At 42.3% G+C, this 17,790-nt stretch overlaps 1 protein-coding gene across 11 annotated transcripts in view; it reads right to left on the bottom strand.

The window, feature by feature from the left end:
- Positions 1-17,790, bottom strand: part of tnika (TRAF2 and NCK interacting kinase a) — a 62,240-nt gene that overhangs the window by 18,364 nt on the left and 26,086 nt on the right. For 5 of the 11 annotated variants that reach the window (XM_061695903.1, XM_061695905.1, XM_061695902.1 and 2 more), the window contains 14 exons: positions 15,083-15,139; positions 14,063-14,188; positions 11,185-11,295; positions 10,496-10,586; positions 9,722-9,852; positions 9,585-9,639; positions 9,228-9,306; positions 8,790-8,965; positions 6,584-6,650; positions 6,286-6,484; positions 5,677-5,793; positions 3,631-3,717; positions 3,188-3,376; positions 1,879-2,370 (listed from right to left, as the gene is read on the bottom strand). In XM_061695903.1, the coding sequence (XP_061551887.1) occupies positions 1,879-2,370; positions 3,188-3,376; positions 3,631-3,717; positions 5,677-5,793; positions 6,286-6,484; positions 6,584-6,650; positions 8,790-8,965; positions 9,228-9,306; positions 9,585-9,639; positions 9,722-9,852; positions 10,496-10,586; positions 11,185-11,295; positions 14,063-14,188; positions 15,083-15,139 (1,977 nt within the window). Of the gene's footprint in view, positions 1-1,878; positions 2,371-3,187; positions 3,377-3,630; positions 3,718-5,676; positions 5,794-6,285; positions 6,485-6,583; positions 6,651-8,789; positions 8,966-9,227; positions 9,307-9,584; positions 9,640-9,721; positions 9,853-10,495; positions 10,587-11,184; positions 11,296-14,062; positions 14,189-15,082; positions 15,140-15,272; positions 16,718-17,790 lie in introns of those variants that run through there. The other 6 variants (XM_061695911.1, XM_061695909.1, XM_061695912.1 and 3 more) reach the window with 4 other exon arrangements.

The raw sequence follows: 17,790 nt of genomic DNA on the forward strand, positions 1-17,790 counted from the left end.
TAAAAATTATTTTGTACTCGATGATACTCGAACAGATGCGCCCAAGATGTAACTATTACTGTCTGTCTCAGAGAGCCAGTTTCATTTCGTGTCAGGAAATTTAGTAGGCATGTCTATCATGAGTAGACCCACAAAAAGTCTCAAGAAGCCACTCTGGAAAGATACAGGAAGTCTGCCGTTTTGGTTCAAAGCGGCCATTTTAGGGTAATTAAGGCCTTTTACTTCAGCCCCCGAAACCAGTTTTGCTTAGCAACATGAAATTTGGTGGGCATGTCTATCATGAGTAGACCCACAAAAAGGTCTCAAGAAGCCATGCCCGAAAAGATGCCATTTTGGGTCAAAGCGGCCATTTTAGGGTCATCCTGACCATTTCCACGGGTCCTTCAAAAACCACCTAGAGATCGCATTGCGTTGCGTGTGCGTCGAGCGTGACGGCAAAGTTTGATGACTCGCCATAGAGCATGAAAGTCTAATAAATCAGATCTTGACGGAACATCTCGTGTGTGATGAAGCTCTCGTGTGCCTACTAGCAGAAATTCTATTGACCTAAGTCTCCGAGGAACGCTCTCGGACCGCCGAATTTTTGAGTCACGGCTCTGCGGTTTTTCCTTTCGATCCCCCTCTGGAGGTTTTCTGCAAATCCTCATGAGCTCATAATCTATCGGGGGATTATTCAAGATTATGGCTTGGCTCGTCACAACTACAGCATTCATGCGGCTCCTTTTCATGAGTCACAACTCCAGCGACGGAGGCGGTGAGCGAGCCCTGAGAGGACAGATTGTTAGCAGTCATGAGAAAGGGACTACTACGAGGCCAACAAAACGGTAAACAACATTTTGATTAGTTTCTGCGGAGGCAGCGAGTAGGTTAGCATCTTCGCCTACAAGAGAAAGAAAGTTTTGTTAGTGCGCATGAGGAAAAAAAACCTGTTGGGTACGTTTGCCTGGCCTGGCACCCAAAAGATTTTCCCTCTCGGGAAGACGAGAAAGGACATCGAACACTCGAAAGATGAAAGAGAAACGTCCGCGGGGGTCCGGGGGTTTCGGAAAAATGGGAGGAACCCACCTGCACTAGATGCCCGTCACCAATTTGGAACTTTACTTCCACTGACCTACACTGGAAACCAGATCTTTAAAAATCTTTTCTGTGCAAGACACAATGCATGTTGCTGAATTTCTATCCTAGCCTTACGCCCGTTAAGTGTTGTATGAGGAAAATGAATACATTTTTAATTTTAGAAATAAAGAAATGTCCTTTATATGAAGTTTTAGGCATTGTAAAGAATTTGGGCCAGTCATATTTTCTAAAATGAAATTTAAAAAAAAAAATATATATATATACAAAAAGGGATATCACAAAAATATATATTTTTAAATGATTTCAAAGAAAAATGTAACACAAAAATGACAAATGAATAACATGCATTGAAATTCTTAAATTAAAAAAATGTACATTTTTATTTATTCATGACATAATTGTGGGCATCCTGTTTTTGTATATTTCACTATTTTTCTTCAGCCGGTTGGCATTTACAAAAGGTGCAGCATTCCGTATTGGCATTTGACTGTTCATCTCAGAAAATCTTACTTAAGCAGACTTTGAACCTCTGCATGTGTCGCCATCACAGGTACCAAAAAGCAGACACGTGATTCTACATGACGTTAGCGCCCAGCCAAGAAGATGGTGGATATTACGAAGCTGAGGTCCAAGACACCCGACAGTTAAAAAGGAGGAGATTGAGGAATGCGGGCGCTACAAGATCTCGTTCTTGGAAAGGTGGAAGTAGCTCTTGACGTCATTCCGGTTTCTACGTTCTACATCTATTCTACTCTACGGCGAGGGTGTGAGTACGAACTGCAGCGGTGGGAGAGCACTAACCAGATTGTGGACCTGCGCGGGCGCCTTAGTAACAGCACGGGGGATGCCGGCAGGATCGTGCGCAGAGAGGGGCCTGCCTGGGGACTTGTCTTTCTGTTGGTCTCGAGCGACGGCGGCAGGGTCGGACCGTCTGACCGTCGCGGGACCGGAAGGTTCTTTCTCGGGGTTACGAGGCTCCTTACGAGCCGCCTTACTGTCTTCCTTGACGGCGATCGGGCCGCCCTTGCTCTGACTGCGCTTCTGCGCCCTCAACTCTCGGACCCGCTGACTTATCTCCTGCTTTAGCCCCGGGCCCAGGGGCTCCCCGGGGTCTAGCCCGATGCGGATCTGGGGGAGGTGCTCGGAGAGGATCTGGGCGCCCACGGACGGGGCGCGTCTAGGGGTTTGAGCACGGGGTCGGCCGCGGGAGGACGAGGACGACGGCGGCGGCAGCGGCCGGTTGAACGACTGGCGGTGGCGAAGGTTAGAGCGGGGCGGGTTACCGCCTTGAACCTGGTAGTCAAAGTCAGAGCAAGAAAAATGAACAACAACACAATTCCACGGCTTGGGTTCCGGTCTCCTGAGGATCCCGACAGTTCTCCTGTTGATGAAGATTGTTAGGATACCAGAAGGCCACGAGGTGTTTTAAGCCATAAAAACAAATGTGTGTTCGGTTGTTTCTTCGAAAAGAATGAATTGAATTCCTGGTGGAGATTTGCAAAAGCCATCCCACAGCAGCGTGTGTTGCCACTGCGTTTGGTTCTTCCATCCATTGTTTTGAGGCTGCGGACAGTTTCGACTCATCACTTAAAAAGTTGAAAAAAAACTTACCTTGTTAGACAATTTTCACTAGGAAGCAGTAGAGAAAGTTGTCATTGTAGTAATGAAAGAAAAAAAAAAAAACAGATTCCACTTTTTTTTTTTTTTTTTTTTTAAATTTAAAGTAAACAATTTGAAGGTGATGAGTCTTATTTCAATGGCCATCAGATTCATTTTGACTAGCGGCAAGACAAATATTCTTGCTAAGTTTTGGAATATTTGCAGCGTAGGAGACCCGGCTGAGCTGAAAGGTGATTTCATCTTCTTGCAAGAAGGAACGACAACCATAACAACAAAAGCCGCTCACACTGCGGTTGTTCGATGAAAACCTCTCGGAGCGTCTCTTTTCAACCTGTGCGGGTCACACGCCCCCTTATTTTCACTAAACATTAGACGGTGCTCGATCTAACTACGACTCTGAATATTCTTTCTCAAATTGTTGTTTTCTCTTTCCTTGAAGCAACCTTGGCCACATATTGTTCTGACGCATCAGGCTTTGTCACCACTGTACCTCCTTAGCCCAGGCCGGCTTGTCGTTGGGATTCATGACGTCTTTGTAGTGGTAGAGCTGTTTCTTCTCCGCCTGCCGTCCTTCCTGCTGCTGTTGCTGCAGCGACACCAGGTAGGCCCTCTCCTGCTGGAGTTGCCTCTGCAGACGCTCCGCCTGCCGCTGCTCTTCCACCTGCTTGCGCTTGTACTCCTAAAAAAAACAGTGGCGAAGTTAGCCGGGATGGGTACGAAAACAGAATTCAGAGGGGGAATGAGTGGACGGGAAAGGGAATGAAGAAGAGAAAGCAAAGCCAACTGAGTTTAAAAAGGGGATCGATACATACTGGACATACGAATGGGTGGGGAATAACAGGCAATAAGGTGATTTAAGGTGCTTATGCCACAATATCATTGAGTGCAAATGCAAAATGGCGCAATGCAGATGCAAACATTGAGCCAGGTTACCAGAAGTAGCGCCTGCTCCTGTAGAAGCTGCTGCTGGAGAATCTCTAACTGCCTCTGCTCCTCTTCCAGCTGCCTACGGATATACTCCTGAGCAGCGTGCGGAGGGCAAAAAAACAAAAACAAAACGAGAAAGAAAAAAAAAAAAAAAAAAAAAAAAAAAAAAAAAAAAAACACAGGCGCAACGTTGGGAAATGTTAGCGTGAGTCACATCTGAACGCAGACAGACCGAAAGTGGCAAGTGCAAGAGGTGGAGATGGTCTCGGACAGGGCGCAGCCGTGGGCAAACTTTTTTTTCCTGATTCTGAGTAATAGTCCATTTTAAATATCACTTATAATAAATAAGAATCAATTCATGCAATCATTCATTTTACTACTTACAAACAAATCATTTCACCGTTGAATAGAATACAGCAAATGTTACATTTATTTGCATTTTTTATTTCACCATTTCCAACAAATCACTTAACCCAATTTCTAACTTTTAAAAATGCTAACTGTATATGTAAATGTGTTTATTTTAAAAACATTTTAATTTGATTTATAACTAATCAATTCACCATTTATTTAATCAAATAAATACAACTAATTATTATCTACAACAAATCAATGAACCACTTATTTAATAAAATACATGAAACAAATCTAACAACAAATGTAAACTTATTTAACTATTTTTTTATTTGATCATTAACAATAAATCATTCAACCTATTATTTAATGAAATTAATGACATTTAATTTCAATGTAAAATGGTTTAGTTGGCTCATAATTAGTTGATATAAAATAAACTAAATAGCCAATTACTTAATGAGATACATAAATAGCGATGGAATGTTTTAGGAAATTAACGCAAAATGAATGCAACACATACAGTATGACAGGACCCTTAATAATGTAAATACTCGGTGGGCCCGATTAAAGAACAGAACTGGGCCGTATGTGGCCCGCCGGCCATACTTTTCCCACCCTGACCAAGAATGCGTTCCAAAGGAGTGAGAGGGTTCGAAAAGATGAAGGTTCGAGATGTTTTTAGGAGGGCGAGGTTCGCCATGAACACCGCAACATTATGAAAACACCTCCAAAATCGGACGCTGGAATGTAAGAAATCTCATCTTCTATTTTCGATAACGATAAAAATATATGAAAATCATGCAACAACACAAATACACAAGTATTCAATTAATTAAAAATTGTTGGAAAACAGTACACAAAAATTGACCAAAACTATTTTTAAATGACTAGAACATTACTAAATAATAACAAACATATATAAACATATAACACTAAATATTTAAAAAAAAAAAAAAAAGGGTTTAAAAAAAAAAAAAAGTACAATATATTTGAAAAACAAATGACAAAATTAATAGAGGAAAAGTATTACAAAATACTACAGCAAAAATATAAAGAATGTTGTTAAAAAAAATAAAAAGAGTGAAAATATTGGAAAATATTTTTATATTAGAAAAATAGCAAAAATAATGCACAAAATGTAAAAAAAAAAATAATATGCTTGTGACAGAAAAATGGGACTCAAAAGTATTTTAAAAATAGAGAAAAATAAATATCAAATAGTAATAATAATATTTGAAAAGAAATGATACAAATACAATGCAAAAATGTTAGAAAAAAATATTTGATGAAAAATATTACAAAATTGTAGAAAACAATACTAGCACTAGGAAAAAGGACAACTATTGGGGAAAAAATGGAACAATATTTTTAAAATAGTATTCAAAAAGGAAAATGTTCCAAAAAATAATAATAATAATATAAAATATAAAAATACACCAATATGTGACAAAAGAAAAACTAAAATATTCGACCAAAAAAAAGTGAAACATCTGAATGATAGAAACAATAATTACAATTTAAAACGGTAAGACTGTCAGACATTTGACCACTCTGTTTGACCTTGACACTATTAATGCTGACACTTTACTTTCTGACTGCGCCTTTCTCACTTGACATGCGGGCGCTATACCAGAGTGGAAGAAACTTGAGGGATATTTTCTCCACATTTGTGCAGAAATATGCTTCTATACGAACCTGTTCTCTTTCAGCGTGCCGCCGCTCCTCCTCTCTACGGAGCTGCTCCATTTCTTCGTAGCGCCTCCTCTGCTCCCGCTCGTGCTGCTTCCTCAGCTCTCGCTCGCGCTGCTGTTGCTGCGGGTGAGGGTGAATGAAAAATGCCATTTATCCGTTCCGGCCTTCCGCCCAAAAAAACAACAAACACCTTTTTCACGTGCATTTTAACGATGATAAGTAGCACTCCGTAGCAATGTGCTTTATAAAAACAGTCAGTAATTGACATAACTCAAGAGAATTAGAAAGAGCTAAACAGATTTTTTTTCACACTACACTACCCGAAAATATTAGTCGTTCGACACAGAGGATAAAGAATATATGACTGGGAGTAGTGTTATATTGTCTTTCCACATGTGTTGCCGCGCCGTTTATGTTGAATCTGTTTCTTAAAGGGTTATCGCATGCCAATTTGCGTTAGCATTAAGCTAGCGGACTGAAAGGCTCAGCTATGCGGTTGTTTTAAATATACAAGGTGCAATTCTCAAGTCGGCGCTCGCAAGTCAAAGGCCCCACTCTACTGGCTCGTGCCTCAATCGACTAGCGGATGTGTCGACCAGTCCAAAGGCTAACCTCCTCCAGCCGCCGCCGCTGTTCCTTCTGCTCCTCGATGCGCTTCTGCCTCTCGGCCAGCAGCAGGCGCTTGTGTTCCTCGTTCTGCTGCTGCTCCAGCTGCTGCCGCCGCTGCGCCTCCGAGCGCTCCTTATTGGCCAGCTGCAGGCGCAGGAAGTCGCGCCGCAGGGTCGACTCGCCGGGGATGTTGATGATGGAGCTTGGGTGCGGGCGAGAAGAATAAGACGGCGAAGTGACGAAACGGCGAGGAAGGCATCAGGATGAGTGAGCGTCACTGTGTTTGTTTGTCGGCGCTGACCTCGGCTCGCCCATGTCTCTTTCCTCGTCCTCTTCCTCGCTGCCGCTGTATTCGTACTCGGTCTCATCTAATATATTAGATACACACGCGGCATACAATGAGTCGCCTGCACAGATCAAAGCAGTCTACTTTTTCACACACGCAACACTGAAAATCAGCACGTGTCTGACATTCTCAAATCCTCAGCGCAAGCATTTATTTTTTTCCTCCTTTGAGCCACGTTGCAAGTACAAAGCTCCAATTTCTCAGCGTGAAGAGCAGAGAGAGCAGACACCCTAATGTTGAGATCTTCCAAACAGCACCTGGACAGGATGGTTCGCTGGATTTTCATTTAATATCTAATATATCTATTTTTTTGTAATGATCTTACCTAATAATTATGTCATTTTCATCTAATATTTTTACATTTTCTGTCTAATATTTTGTAATAACAAACATTTAGTATATCTAGTTCTATTGTCTAATATTTGGAGATTATTTGGCATATTATACTGTATTCTTTTCTAATATTTTTGCATGTACCTTTATGATATTTTGGTTCTTTTTGTCTAGTATTTTTGTATGTATTGTTCAATATTTTGGTGTTATCTTTCAATATTTTTTCTTTAACTTGTTCTATTTTTAGTCCACTGTCAGTTTTCGCCCCCAAATATTTGCTCTTTTTTTTTTTTTTTTTTAAAGAATAATTGTGTATTCTAATCAGTTATTTTTGCATTTGTCTTTTTTTCCATCATTTGTGTTATATTTTAGAAATATTTTGTCAACTACTAGTTAATTTTTCCATATATATTTATTTCTAATATACTACATTTGTGGTCAATTGTTTTATGTATATTTTATCTAATATATTTAAATCATTTTTGTAATATTTCTGTATTTTCATTTGTGTATTTTCCATCTGAAATATTTTTATTTTACATGTAACGTTTACTATTTTTCTATTACTTTGTATCTTTCTGATTTTATTCATTTTCATTTAATATTTTTGTGTTTCAGTCGTGATATTTGTTATATTTTTTCTAAATTTTCAACTATTTTTTGTCTGTTATTTTGATAGTATCTTCCAATATTTTTGTTGTTATTTCTGTCCACTATTTTGATACCTTTGTCTATTTTTGTTTGTTTGTTTTTTTACTTTTTTTTTGGTCTAACTTTTTCAAACATTTGCAGATTTTTCATCTAATATTTTTGGACTCTTTTTCTAATATTTCTTTGTATTTTTAAACCACTTTATAAGTCCAAAACTAATTTCACAGAGGCGGAAATCAGGGGCTTGGACGCATTTCCGTCAAAACTGCGCCTTTAGCTTAAGAGAAGATGTGACAGAAAAAAGAAACCTCTGCAAAAAAAAATTATAATAAAATAAATCAAAATGAAAAAAACAAAACAAAAAAACATTCTGACATTTGTATACATCATCACCCGGCCTGCGGCGTTTGTGTCGCGAAGCGATTAATCTGCCCGGTAATGACGCAGCAGCGGCGTGTGTGGCGCGGCCGTCATTGGGCGCATTTTAAGCGGAACTGAGGTCTGTCACTGGATGTTTACTGTGTGACAAAGTTTGACTGTGCAACGTCGTCCTCGGGGCTGCGTTGCTGCAATAAGTCTTCAAAACAAACTCATTTTAAAACCTGAATCATCCATTTTGTTACCAGCTCCTGAGGATGAGTTGTTTTAATCAGTGTGTTATTTTTGCTCATTCGTTACAGGTACTACAAAAATCAACAACTAATTTTAAGCAATTGAGTTACAGACTCCTTTTACAAAATGACAGATTAAACAGCGAGGTTCTAATTCCAGGCTCCCTGTAAAAAAAAAAAAAAATTAAATAAAAAAATACAAAATAAAATAAGACTGCTTTGGAGTCAGCTACGTCCGGATTCTTTTTAGAAAATGACAGATTTTGGTGTAATCTAAATGCACAGCAGCTTCTGAAAATGATTTTAGAAAGAGCTCCTTATTTGAGATTCCCATTGCAAAATGATTGGTTTTAGAGGTTTTTTGTTTGTTTTTTTAAATCTTAAAGTGACTGATTTTAGAGTAATTACATTCCAGATTCCCTTTTGAAATTGATTGATTTCAGAGAAATCTTCTCATCCCAGACTCCCTTTCGAAAAGGAAAGATGTTCGAGCGCTCTCCAAATTCTAGATTCCCTCGAGAAAATGGATTGCTCATTTCTCCAAAGGAATGGAATCAGAATCTCACCCCTCTCGCCACGCTTCTTCTTGGTGCGGTCGATGTGGTCCTTGAGCTGAATGCGGACCTGCCTCTCGTTGGGCAGGTCCCTGATGAAGGGGTGCTTGAGGAGCTGCTCCGTGCTGGGCCTCTGGCCGTGGCTCTTCACCAGGCAGCTCTCGATGAATAGCTGGAACTTCTTGGACCTGACCACGCAGAAGGGGGGGGGGACAAAAAAACCACACATTTCAGTTATTTCTGCTATAACAACCACTAGACTGCGTTATAGCCAATATGATGATATTGCAATGGTGTGTTGTGTATCATATGCTTCATACAGATTTTTGCATCATCTGATGAGATTCAGTTAAGCAAATCATTATTACAGCCAATGGGTGACCTTATTTGGTGACACAGGAAGCCAAAATATTCAAAAGGGTTTTCAGTGCGATTGAATGAATTTCTCACCATTTCTTTGACTTGAGTCTGGGCGCAGGATTTCGCGGGATGAGGAAGAGGGCTCTCATGGGGTGCATGTCACACAGCGCTGCGAGGTCACACAGGGAGGTGTGTTGGGTCATCTTTCACCCCCCCCCCCCCCCCCCTTGTGCAAAAAAAATCCCACTAAATTCTGACAAAAACGAGCCCTCGCTGGATATTTACTGCGTGACAAAGTTTGAGTGTGTAACATCTTCACTCATTTTGTTTCTACCGCCTCATTTGTGCATTTTTATTTTTTGTCCATTTGTTAGTAAGTGAGTGTGCTAGGGCTCTGCGATATCCAATATAGAAAACGTATGCACTGATATAGGGGACGGCGCTTACGTGGTGCTCCTTCAGCCATCTCGATGGCCGTGATGCCCAGCGACCATAAATCGCTCTGCCACGAGACAAATATGATTAGTCGGGAAGGTGACCCACGAGGCCTCAAAAACCGCTCCTGCGAGAGGCCGTTTAAGCACCTTGAAGTCGTAAGTCGCGTCTGGATTCTCGTCGCAGGCGATCACCTCCGGCGCCATCCAGTACGGCGTTCCGATAAACGTGTTCCTCCTTCCCACTGTGCGGTCCAACTGGGCCGAAACGCCAAAATCCACTGCAGGGAGAAGGCACCCGTCAGCGTAGGAGAATATGCTCCTCTCGCCTTCTATTCATCGCAACCCACCACCTTGCGCAATACAAATAAACAGAAAGCCCGAAGAAGGATGTCCCAATACTTTTGTTTGTATTTCTTGCAGTCGGTAACGTAAAGCCTTTATGATGGCGGTAAGCCCGGGAAAGATGGGCTTAAAATAAAAGATGAATTTTTTTTTTTTCCTTCTTTAAATCTGATTATCTTCCATTTCCCCCCCTTCTCTTATAGGAAACAAAATGACAATGATATTCTGCAAAATAAAGTTTTCCTACCCTTCCCCTTCTGGGATTTGCTTAGTAATTGATCTAATTAATTAAAAAAAAAAATGTGAATCTTCCTTTTGTCAAAACATCCATGTAAACACGATCCTTAAAAAGACAAAAAGACATTGAATATACACAAAGTTGCTAAGTTGTGCTTTCAACTACGAAACCCACACAAACAAAATCAATTAAAACAAACGACCCAAAAAATGTTGACTCATAAACTCGAATGAACCAATAAAGTCGATTAATGGATGAAATACGTTTTTTACAGTGTGGGAATAAAAATATCCAAACGGCGGGGCCGTTTCGCCGAGCGGCTTTTACGTGACACCGCCCACCTAGTTTGACCTCGGCGTTCTCCGTCAGCAGGACGTTCTGTCCCTTGATGTCTCGGTGGATGACCTTGTGCTGATGGAGATGAGTCAGGCCCTGAACACACACACACACACACACACACACAGGCACACACACACAGGCACACGCACACGCAGACACACGCGCAAGCACTCAGTGAAGGACACCAGAGCAACGAGCCAAGCGGAGATGATTAGCAAGATGGAAAGCGCTTCATTTGCAAGAGGACCTCGTGTCCTTGCGTCGCCGAACGCCACCTCAATGGAAGCTTTTTTTTTTTCTTTTCTTTTTGCTGACATCGGACCGATGTTCGATTTCAAAGTTCGGATCGGGACGCCCCTAGTAATAATCTAACATGATAAAATAAAAGAAAATTACTTGGAGACAAAGTTACAATATTTGGCTTTTTTTTTTTTTTTTTTTGCTTCAGAATGCTGTACACACATAGCAGCACTTCCTCTTTAAAATCCAACATAAACATCAGTGAAAAGAACTAAGAAGCAGAAAGATAACTTTCCAGATGCCTTCACATGTCGCATTAAAGACGTCTACCGCAACAGTAAAGCATAGGAAAGGAAAGCAAACGGTTTGTGTCCGAGCCTCGATGACAGACGAGATGCGCGGGGCGACAGCGCTGAGCTCGTCGCGAACGGACGAGATGAGCGACGCTCACCCTGAGAATCTCTCGGCAGATGTAGGCCGTCCACTCTTCTTTCAGGGAGTTGCCCTTGGTGTTCTTGATCAGATCCGTCACCGAGCCGGCGCCGCAGAACTCCATCACCAGCTGCGGAGAATAACCGGGGGTGTCACTGACTGGACATTAGCACTTCTTCTTTTTCAAGACAGAATGAAGTAACAATAGCAGCAAACGCACAAAAACACACAAGATGTGACAAAGTCCTGACTGACACATTTTAATGACACACAAACTCTACCACGAGCGCCTCTCTCTTCATATGATCAATTCCAAGCGATGAATTCATGATAACAGAGGGACCATAAATACATGAAAAAAAACACAAAGTGATGATCGTGAAAACAAACACAAAGTAACCATAAACCAAGTTAAATACATGAAAACAGTGACCATACATTTGAGACCAACATAAAGTGACCATAAATAAAGGAAGAAAAACACAGTGACCATAAATTGATGAAAACAAACTCAAAGTGACCATAAATAAAGGAAGAAAAATACAGTGACCATAAATGCATGAAAAGAAAGTGACCAGAAATAAAGGAAGAAAAACACAAAGTGACCATAAATGCATGAAGACGAAGACAAATTGACCATGTGCGCAGAAAGACAAACACAAGTGATAATTAATATAGAAAGATGATGAAGTCTGCGATTGGCTGGCAACCAGTGCAGGTTGTGCCCCGCCTCCTGCCCGAAGATAGCTGGGATAGGCTCCAGCACGCCCGCGACCCTAGTGAGGAGAAGCGGCTCGGGAAATGGATGGATGGAAGATGATGAAGTGACAATCAAGACATGAAGACAAAGGGACCATAAATCAACATATGGAGACAGAGTGACCATGAATGCAAGAACATAAACAAAAGTAGTTATCCATCAATTTGTGTATAAGTAATAACTCGATGAGGCGATGAAACATTTACATAACGGCCCGCGACAGAAATGACTACGACACCCACCAGAATTTTTGTTCGCCAGCCAGCAGCTAACATCAGTATCCCCGACATAAAAACTCGCGAAAAAAATGGCCGATGCCGTCCTCGACGTGCGACGCGCAGTATTTCTCAAGAGGTCACCGATAAGTTCTGCGTTGTTTTTCCGGCCGATTCCACCAGGTTAGCTTCGCATTTTTGTTAGCATTAACGGCTTAAGACTTGGCTTGTTTACACACACACACACACATGCGCACGCGCACGCACACACACACACACACACGCACACACGCACGCACACACACACGATTATCCTGCGCCCCAATTGGCGTGGGAACCGCTTGTTAAAAAAATAAGTTCAGGAACTTTGCACATTTTCCTTGAATAGACGCCAAGTGTGAAAATGAACACTTCCTTCAAATAAATGGCTTCTTTTTTTTCTAATAACACTTTATGGATGTCAAAGAGGCGGCACGGCGGCCGACTTGTTAGAGCGTCAGCCTCACAGTTCCGAGGACCCGGGTTCAATCCCCGGTCCCCGCCTGTGTGGAGTTTGCATGTTCTCCCCGTGCCTGCGTGGGTTTTCTCCGGGCTCTCCGGTTTCCCCCCACATCCCAAAAACATGCATCAATTGGAGTCCCTAAATTGCCCGTAGGCGTGACTGTGAGTGCAAATGGTTGTTTGTTCCTATGTGCCCTGCGATTGGCTGGCAACCGGTTCAGGGTGTACCCCGCCTCCTGCCCGATGACAGCTGGGATAGGCTCCGGCACGCCCGCGACCCGCGTGAGGAGAAGCGGCTCAGAAAATGGATGGATGGATGTCAAAGAGTCATTTCATACCATCCTTGTTTCCTTCCTTCCCATGTTCCTTCCTGCCTTCTTTCCTTCCATCCTGTTTTCTTTCCTTTCATTCATCCTCGTTCCCTACTTTCTATCCATCCTTCCTTCCTTTTATAATCTCCTTGTTTCCCTCATTCCATCTTGTCTTCCTTCCGTCCTTCCTTCTGTCCTTGCTCCCTTCTTTCCGACTACATGTGTCCTTCCTCCCTCCCTTCCTTCCTTCATCCCTTTTGTCTACCCTTCTTTCTTTTAATACTGTCCTTGTTTGCTTCCTTCCTTTCTTGGCGTCTTTATTTGCTTCCTTCCTACTTTACATCCTTCCATCTTTCCTTCCTTCCATTTCTTCTGTCCTAGCTCCCTTCCATGCCATCCTTGTTTCCTTCCCCCTTGTTTCCTTCCTTCTGTCCTTCCATCCTGTCTTCTTTCCTTTCATACCATCAACCTACATTCCCTTCTTTCCTCTCTTAATCTTTCTTTCTTCAATACCATTCTTGCTTCCTTCCTTCTATCCTATCTTCCTTCCTTTCTTGGCATCCTCGTTTGCTTCCTTCCATCCTTCCTCCCTTTTCTTCTGTCCTTGCTCCCTTCCATGCTTCCTTCCTTTCATACCATCCTTGCTTCCTTCCTTCTATCCTTCCTCCCTCCCTGTCATCTTTCCTTCCTTCGCATCCTTGTTTCCTTCCTTACTTTCCATTCTTCCTTCTTTCCTTCCTCTTTGTCATTCATCCTACCTTTTGTATCATCCTTGTTTCCTTCCTTCCTTCATCTTTCATTCCTCGCTTCCCTCCATCCTTCCCATCTTTCATCGCTTCCTTGTTTCTTACCTTCCGTCCTTCCTTCCTTGCATACCATACTTCTTGCCTCTCTTGCTTGCATATTCCATCCATCCTTCCGACCTTCTTTTCCTTCCTCCCTTTTTTTTTTCTTGCTTTCCATCCTTCCATCCTAACTTCTTTAACCAAGTTCATTCCAAAAATGTACACTGCCTACTTTTGGTCCGAGCGTGACTATTTGGAGTAACGCCTTCCTATCCCCCCCCCGCCCACCGCCGTTCCCATCTGCAGTTGAGTAACAAGACCGCACCCATAGCTGGTCGTCGATCCCCGGCGGATTCTTCTTGATGAACGCGCCGTAGTAGGTGGCGATGTTGCGATGGTGGCTGTACTTCTTCAGCATGTTGATTTCCGCTTTGATCTCCTCTTCCTCATCCTGACACGCGCACACACACACACACACACACACACAAGGAGAACAACAACAAGAAACAAAAAATTAGCATTTTGCAGCAGCCGGGAACACAGCTGACCGGCAAACTAGCCTCTATTACATGACTTTTTAATTACCCCTTTGCAGTACTTTAAAGTAGAATTATTATATTTGTGTGAAAAACAATATGTCGCTCAGTTTATCCATTTTGCTGGATTTCTGCGTGAAAGAATCTAGAGACGGTTGCCTTCAGCCACTTCCTGTTGCGGCAATATCCCGCCTTCCCTGGGCTATGTGTAAACGGTGGATAAATGCAGTAACTTCTGCTGCGGCAATTTTGCGAGCTCTCTGTGCGAAAGAGTATTTCTTCGCCGCTTTCACACCTCCCCTTAACGATGCCATTTTTCCAAATGTCATCATTCCGGGACGTTGGTGTCACTCACATCTCCCGCACTTTTGTGTCAAAATCAAATGGCGCTGCCCAACAACTAAATATCCGGCAGCAAGATAAAGTTTCACTATTTGAACGTGGACAAAGTTGCGGCTACATTCGGCCTTCGCTGGGTTGTGTATAAAAAAGACAGAGGTGTATAATTCATCGCCGTATCTTCCGTGACAGCTCTGATCCGGCCATTTTACGCCATCTCTGTGTGAAAGATTGCGGTTTTAGCCCCCTCGATCGTTGCGCCGGTTAGTGGGTGTCGTCTCTAAAAATAGCCGAGATCCCTGCACTCTCCTGCTCGGCAGACACGCCCGAGACCACACTGCCGCCCTAATAACCGGCAGCTAAAATTACCGTGGCGATAGGCCTGTCCTCATTCTCCTGGCTGCCACTGACTCATCGCTCTTAATTAGATGACACGCTGCTACAACGGCGGGAGAGTGCGTGTTACTTACCCCGGTGACATCCATGACCTTGATGGCTGCCAGCTGCCCTGTCTTAACATGGCGACCCTGCAGAACGACAGGAAGAAAAAAAAAAATATATATATATATATATATATACATATATATATATATATATATATATATATATATATAAACAGTCATCACTTCTGCCCTCTTTGATCAAATCTAAAAGTTTAACTTTTTCGCTGATGGCCATCTTCTTCTTCTTCCTCTTGGGCGCCCCGGAGGAAGATTTCGCAGGGGCACAGCGCTTCGGCTTGCTTAACTAATCCAAAAAAGGATCGCTTAAACAAAACAAACAAAAAAAGTTATTGCGAACGCAACAGCGTGGACGAGACTGGCGGGACACGACAAGGGAAGATGCTGGGTGAGGCTGCAATGATGCGCAGCCAATCAACTAAATAAATCGTGCTCTCATTGGTCGATGTCGCGCCGGGAACCAATCACGCGCCTTGTATGAGTGCCCGTACAGTACAGGCATTTACAAAGCCTCTGAGTCAACTCATCTCTTTGTTTGGCATGCAGGGAAACCTTCTCGCGCGCGCATCAACATGAAACAACGCATCTTTCAGCAATATGACTGCCGATATGGCTGTATGTTTTTATTTTTTTTGAATGAATATTTTGGAAAAACCCGCGAGGCGCTGAAGCCGCAAAACGTGAAGCGCGGAGTGGCGAGGGAACACTCTATATGGTAAAAATTCTAACAAAAATGAAAAGGCATAGGTTGTTGAGGACAACAGTCCCAATCTTCGGAATTAATTGTGATCGGGGATCAATTGGGCGAATTCCCGAGAAGGACTTCTTCCTGTTAATAGACAAACATGTCCCCCAATCTCGGCTTTGTTCGTCTTTACATATAAAGCATATCGTGTATATATATTTTTTTTTATATAAATAAATTATATGCATGAATTTTACTTATGCATGAGGCCAACAGCCACAAAGACATTTTTAATTTTTTATTTTGCAAGTTCAGCTTTTAAACCATCATGCAGTTATGCTAGTAAATCGCCGCATACGCTAACCTGTTTTCCGGGTTTGGTCACTTGAAATTCCGCAAATAGCGGATTGAACAAATTCGCTAGTAGGAGTTTGTCAAGGTCCGACCGGTGTTGGGGGCGAATTTTTTTTCCGACTTTCCATGAGGCGCCAGAGTGATCAGAACCGCTAAAATACATATATTTTCACCAACCGACTTGACGGTGCGCTCTGTGCTACTAGGTCAACAGGACGACCCGAGTTCTGACCATTCTGATTTGACCGCTCAGTCAGTCAGAAAATGGCTGGAAGAACTGGGCCGGAGGAAGCCCTAGGGGTCAACGCTAATCAAGCTAACGAGGCTAAAGACGCCAAGACCACAAATCGCTTCAGTTGAACTCGTCTGGATTGAATTGATAAACACGAATATGTCATTTTTGTGCTCGGATGTCATACAGCCTGCACATGAACGGTGAACCCTCGTTCAACGTGGCGGACACGCACGCTCCACGGGAGGTGATAGATAATCGCGATATAGAGTGAGCATATTTAAAAGAATAATAAATAAATAAATCATAATCTTTACAGCTTTACCCTGCCACACTAGTGATTCTCAAATTGCGCTACTAGTACAACTGGCTCCTCTAGTAGTACGTGGATAGAAAAAAAAAAAAAAGGGGGGGGGGGGGATCTCTGAATTAAATGTTCAAACTGCAGAATGTTACAGCATCTTAAACTTTTTTTTTTTTTTTTTTTTTTTTTTTTTTTTTTTAAATCCTGGAAAATTCAGTTGTCAAGTAGAGTTCAGTTGTATTTAACTTTTGAATACATTTGCATGTCAAGTTTTAGGAATGTTTGTTATCAAACATTTATTTACTGAGGTGCAATTTATTATTGAACTTTTATATATGTCTTACATTTTAGTTGAATCTTTAAGTACAGATTTTTTGTGTTTTCCTATATTTAAGTGCAGTGTTCAAAGTGTGAATAATGTCACAATAATATCAAATATACTTTTTAGGAATAAACTACTAAACTATACACTACTTACTACACGAGTGTAATTTTAAGCTTGGGCATTACGTTGGAACTTGGAGCTGCGAGTTGGTGGGAAAAGTTTAAGAACCACTGCTTTAAACACATGCAACCTTATTGGCGATAAACCGCAGATTTCCGCGAAATTTGGGGGATTTCGGTGACAGATTCTCCGTAAAATTCTGCGATATACCAGTAGCGTGAGCGATGAACCGCAATTTAGCGGACGGAACACTATGCATGCGAAACAAGGACAACACTGCGCCCCTGGAGGAATTGCTCGAAAGCAGATGGCATTGTGGAGGTCGGACTCCAAAGCGCCCCCTGGGGGGGCTTCCACCAAAGGGTCACTGTGATAACGAGCCAAAGCAGAAGGGGCTGCCCCAGTTAAAAGAGTAGTATGCTGCAAGGTTCTCGCTATTGATTCCTTAAAAAAAGATATTTTACTCCTACTGTGGCTCTGTTGGCCAATTTTGCATGATCTCTGTTTAAAAAAAAAAGCTACCGATTCATAAGCCCCTTTCTCATCGCCTCTTCAAGCCAGGTTTGCTGGGTTTGGTGTGACAGGCCAATAATGCCAGTGCTTCTGTTACGGCTCTGATGCGCAGTGGCGGTTTCTGGCTTGCGCGATATATGCAGCCGCGCAGGCCGCAATTTAAGATAGCACAGCCACAGCCGAT

Source organism: Phycodurus eques, chromosome 14 (assembly GCF_024500275.1).
Source record: "Phycodurus eques isolate BA_2022a chromosome 14, UOR_Pequ_1.1, whole genome shotgun sequence".
Taxonomy (NCBI): domain Eukaryota; kingdom Metazoa; phylum Chordata; class Actinopteri; order Syngnathiformes; family Syngnathidae; genus Phycodurus; species Phycodurus eques.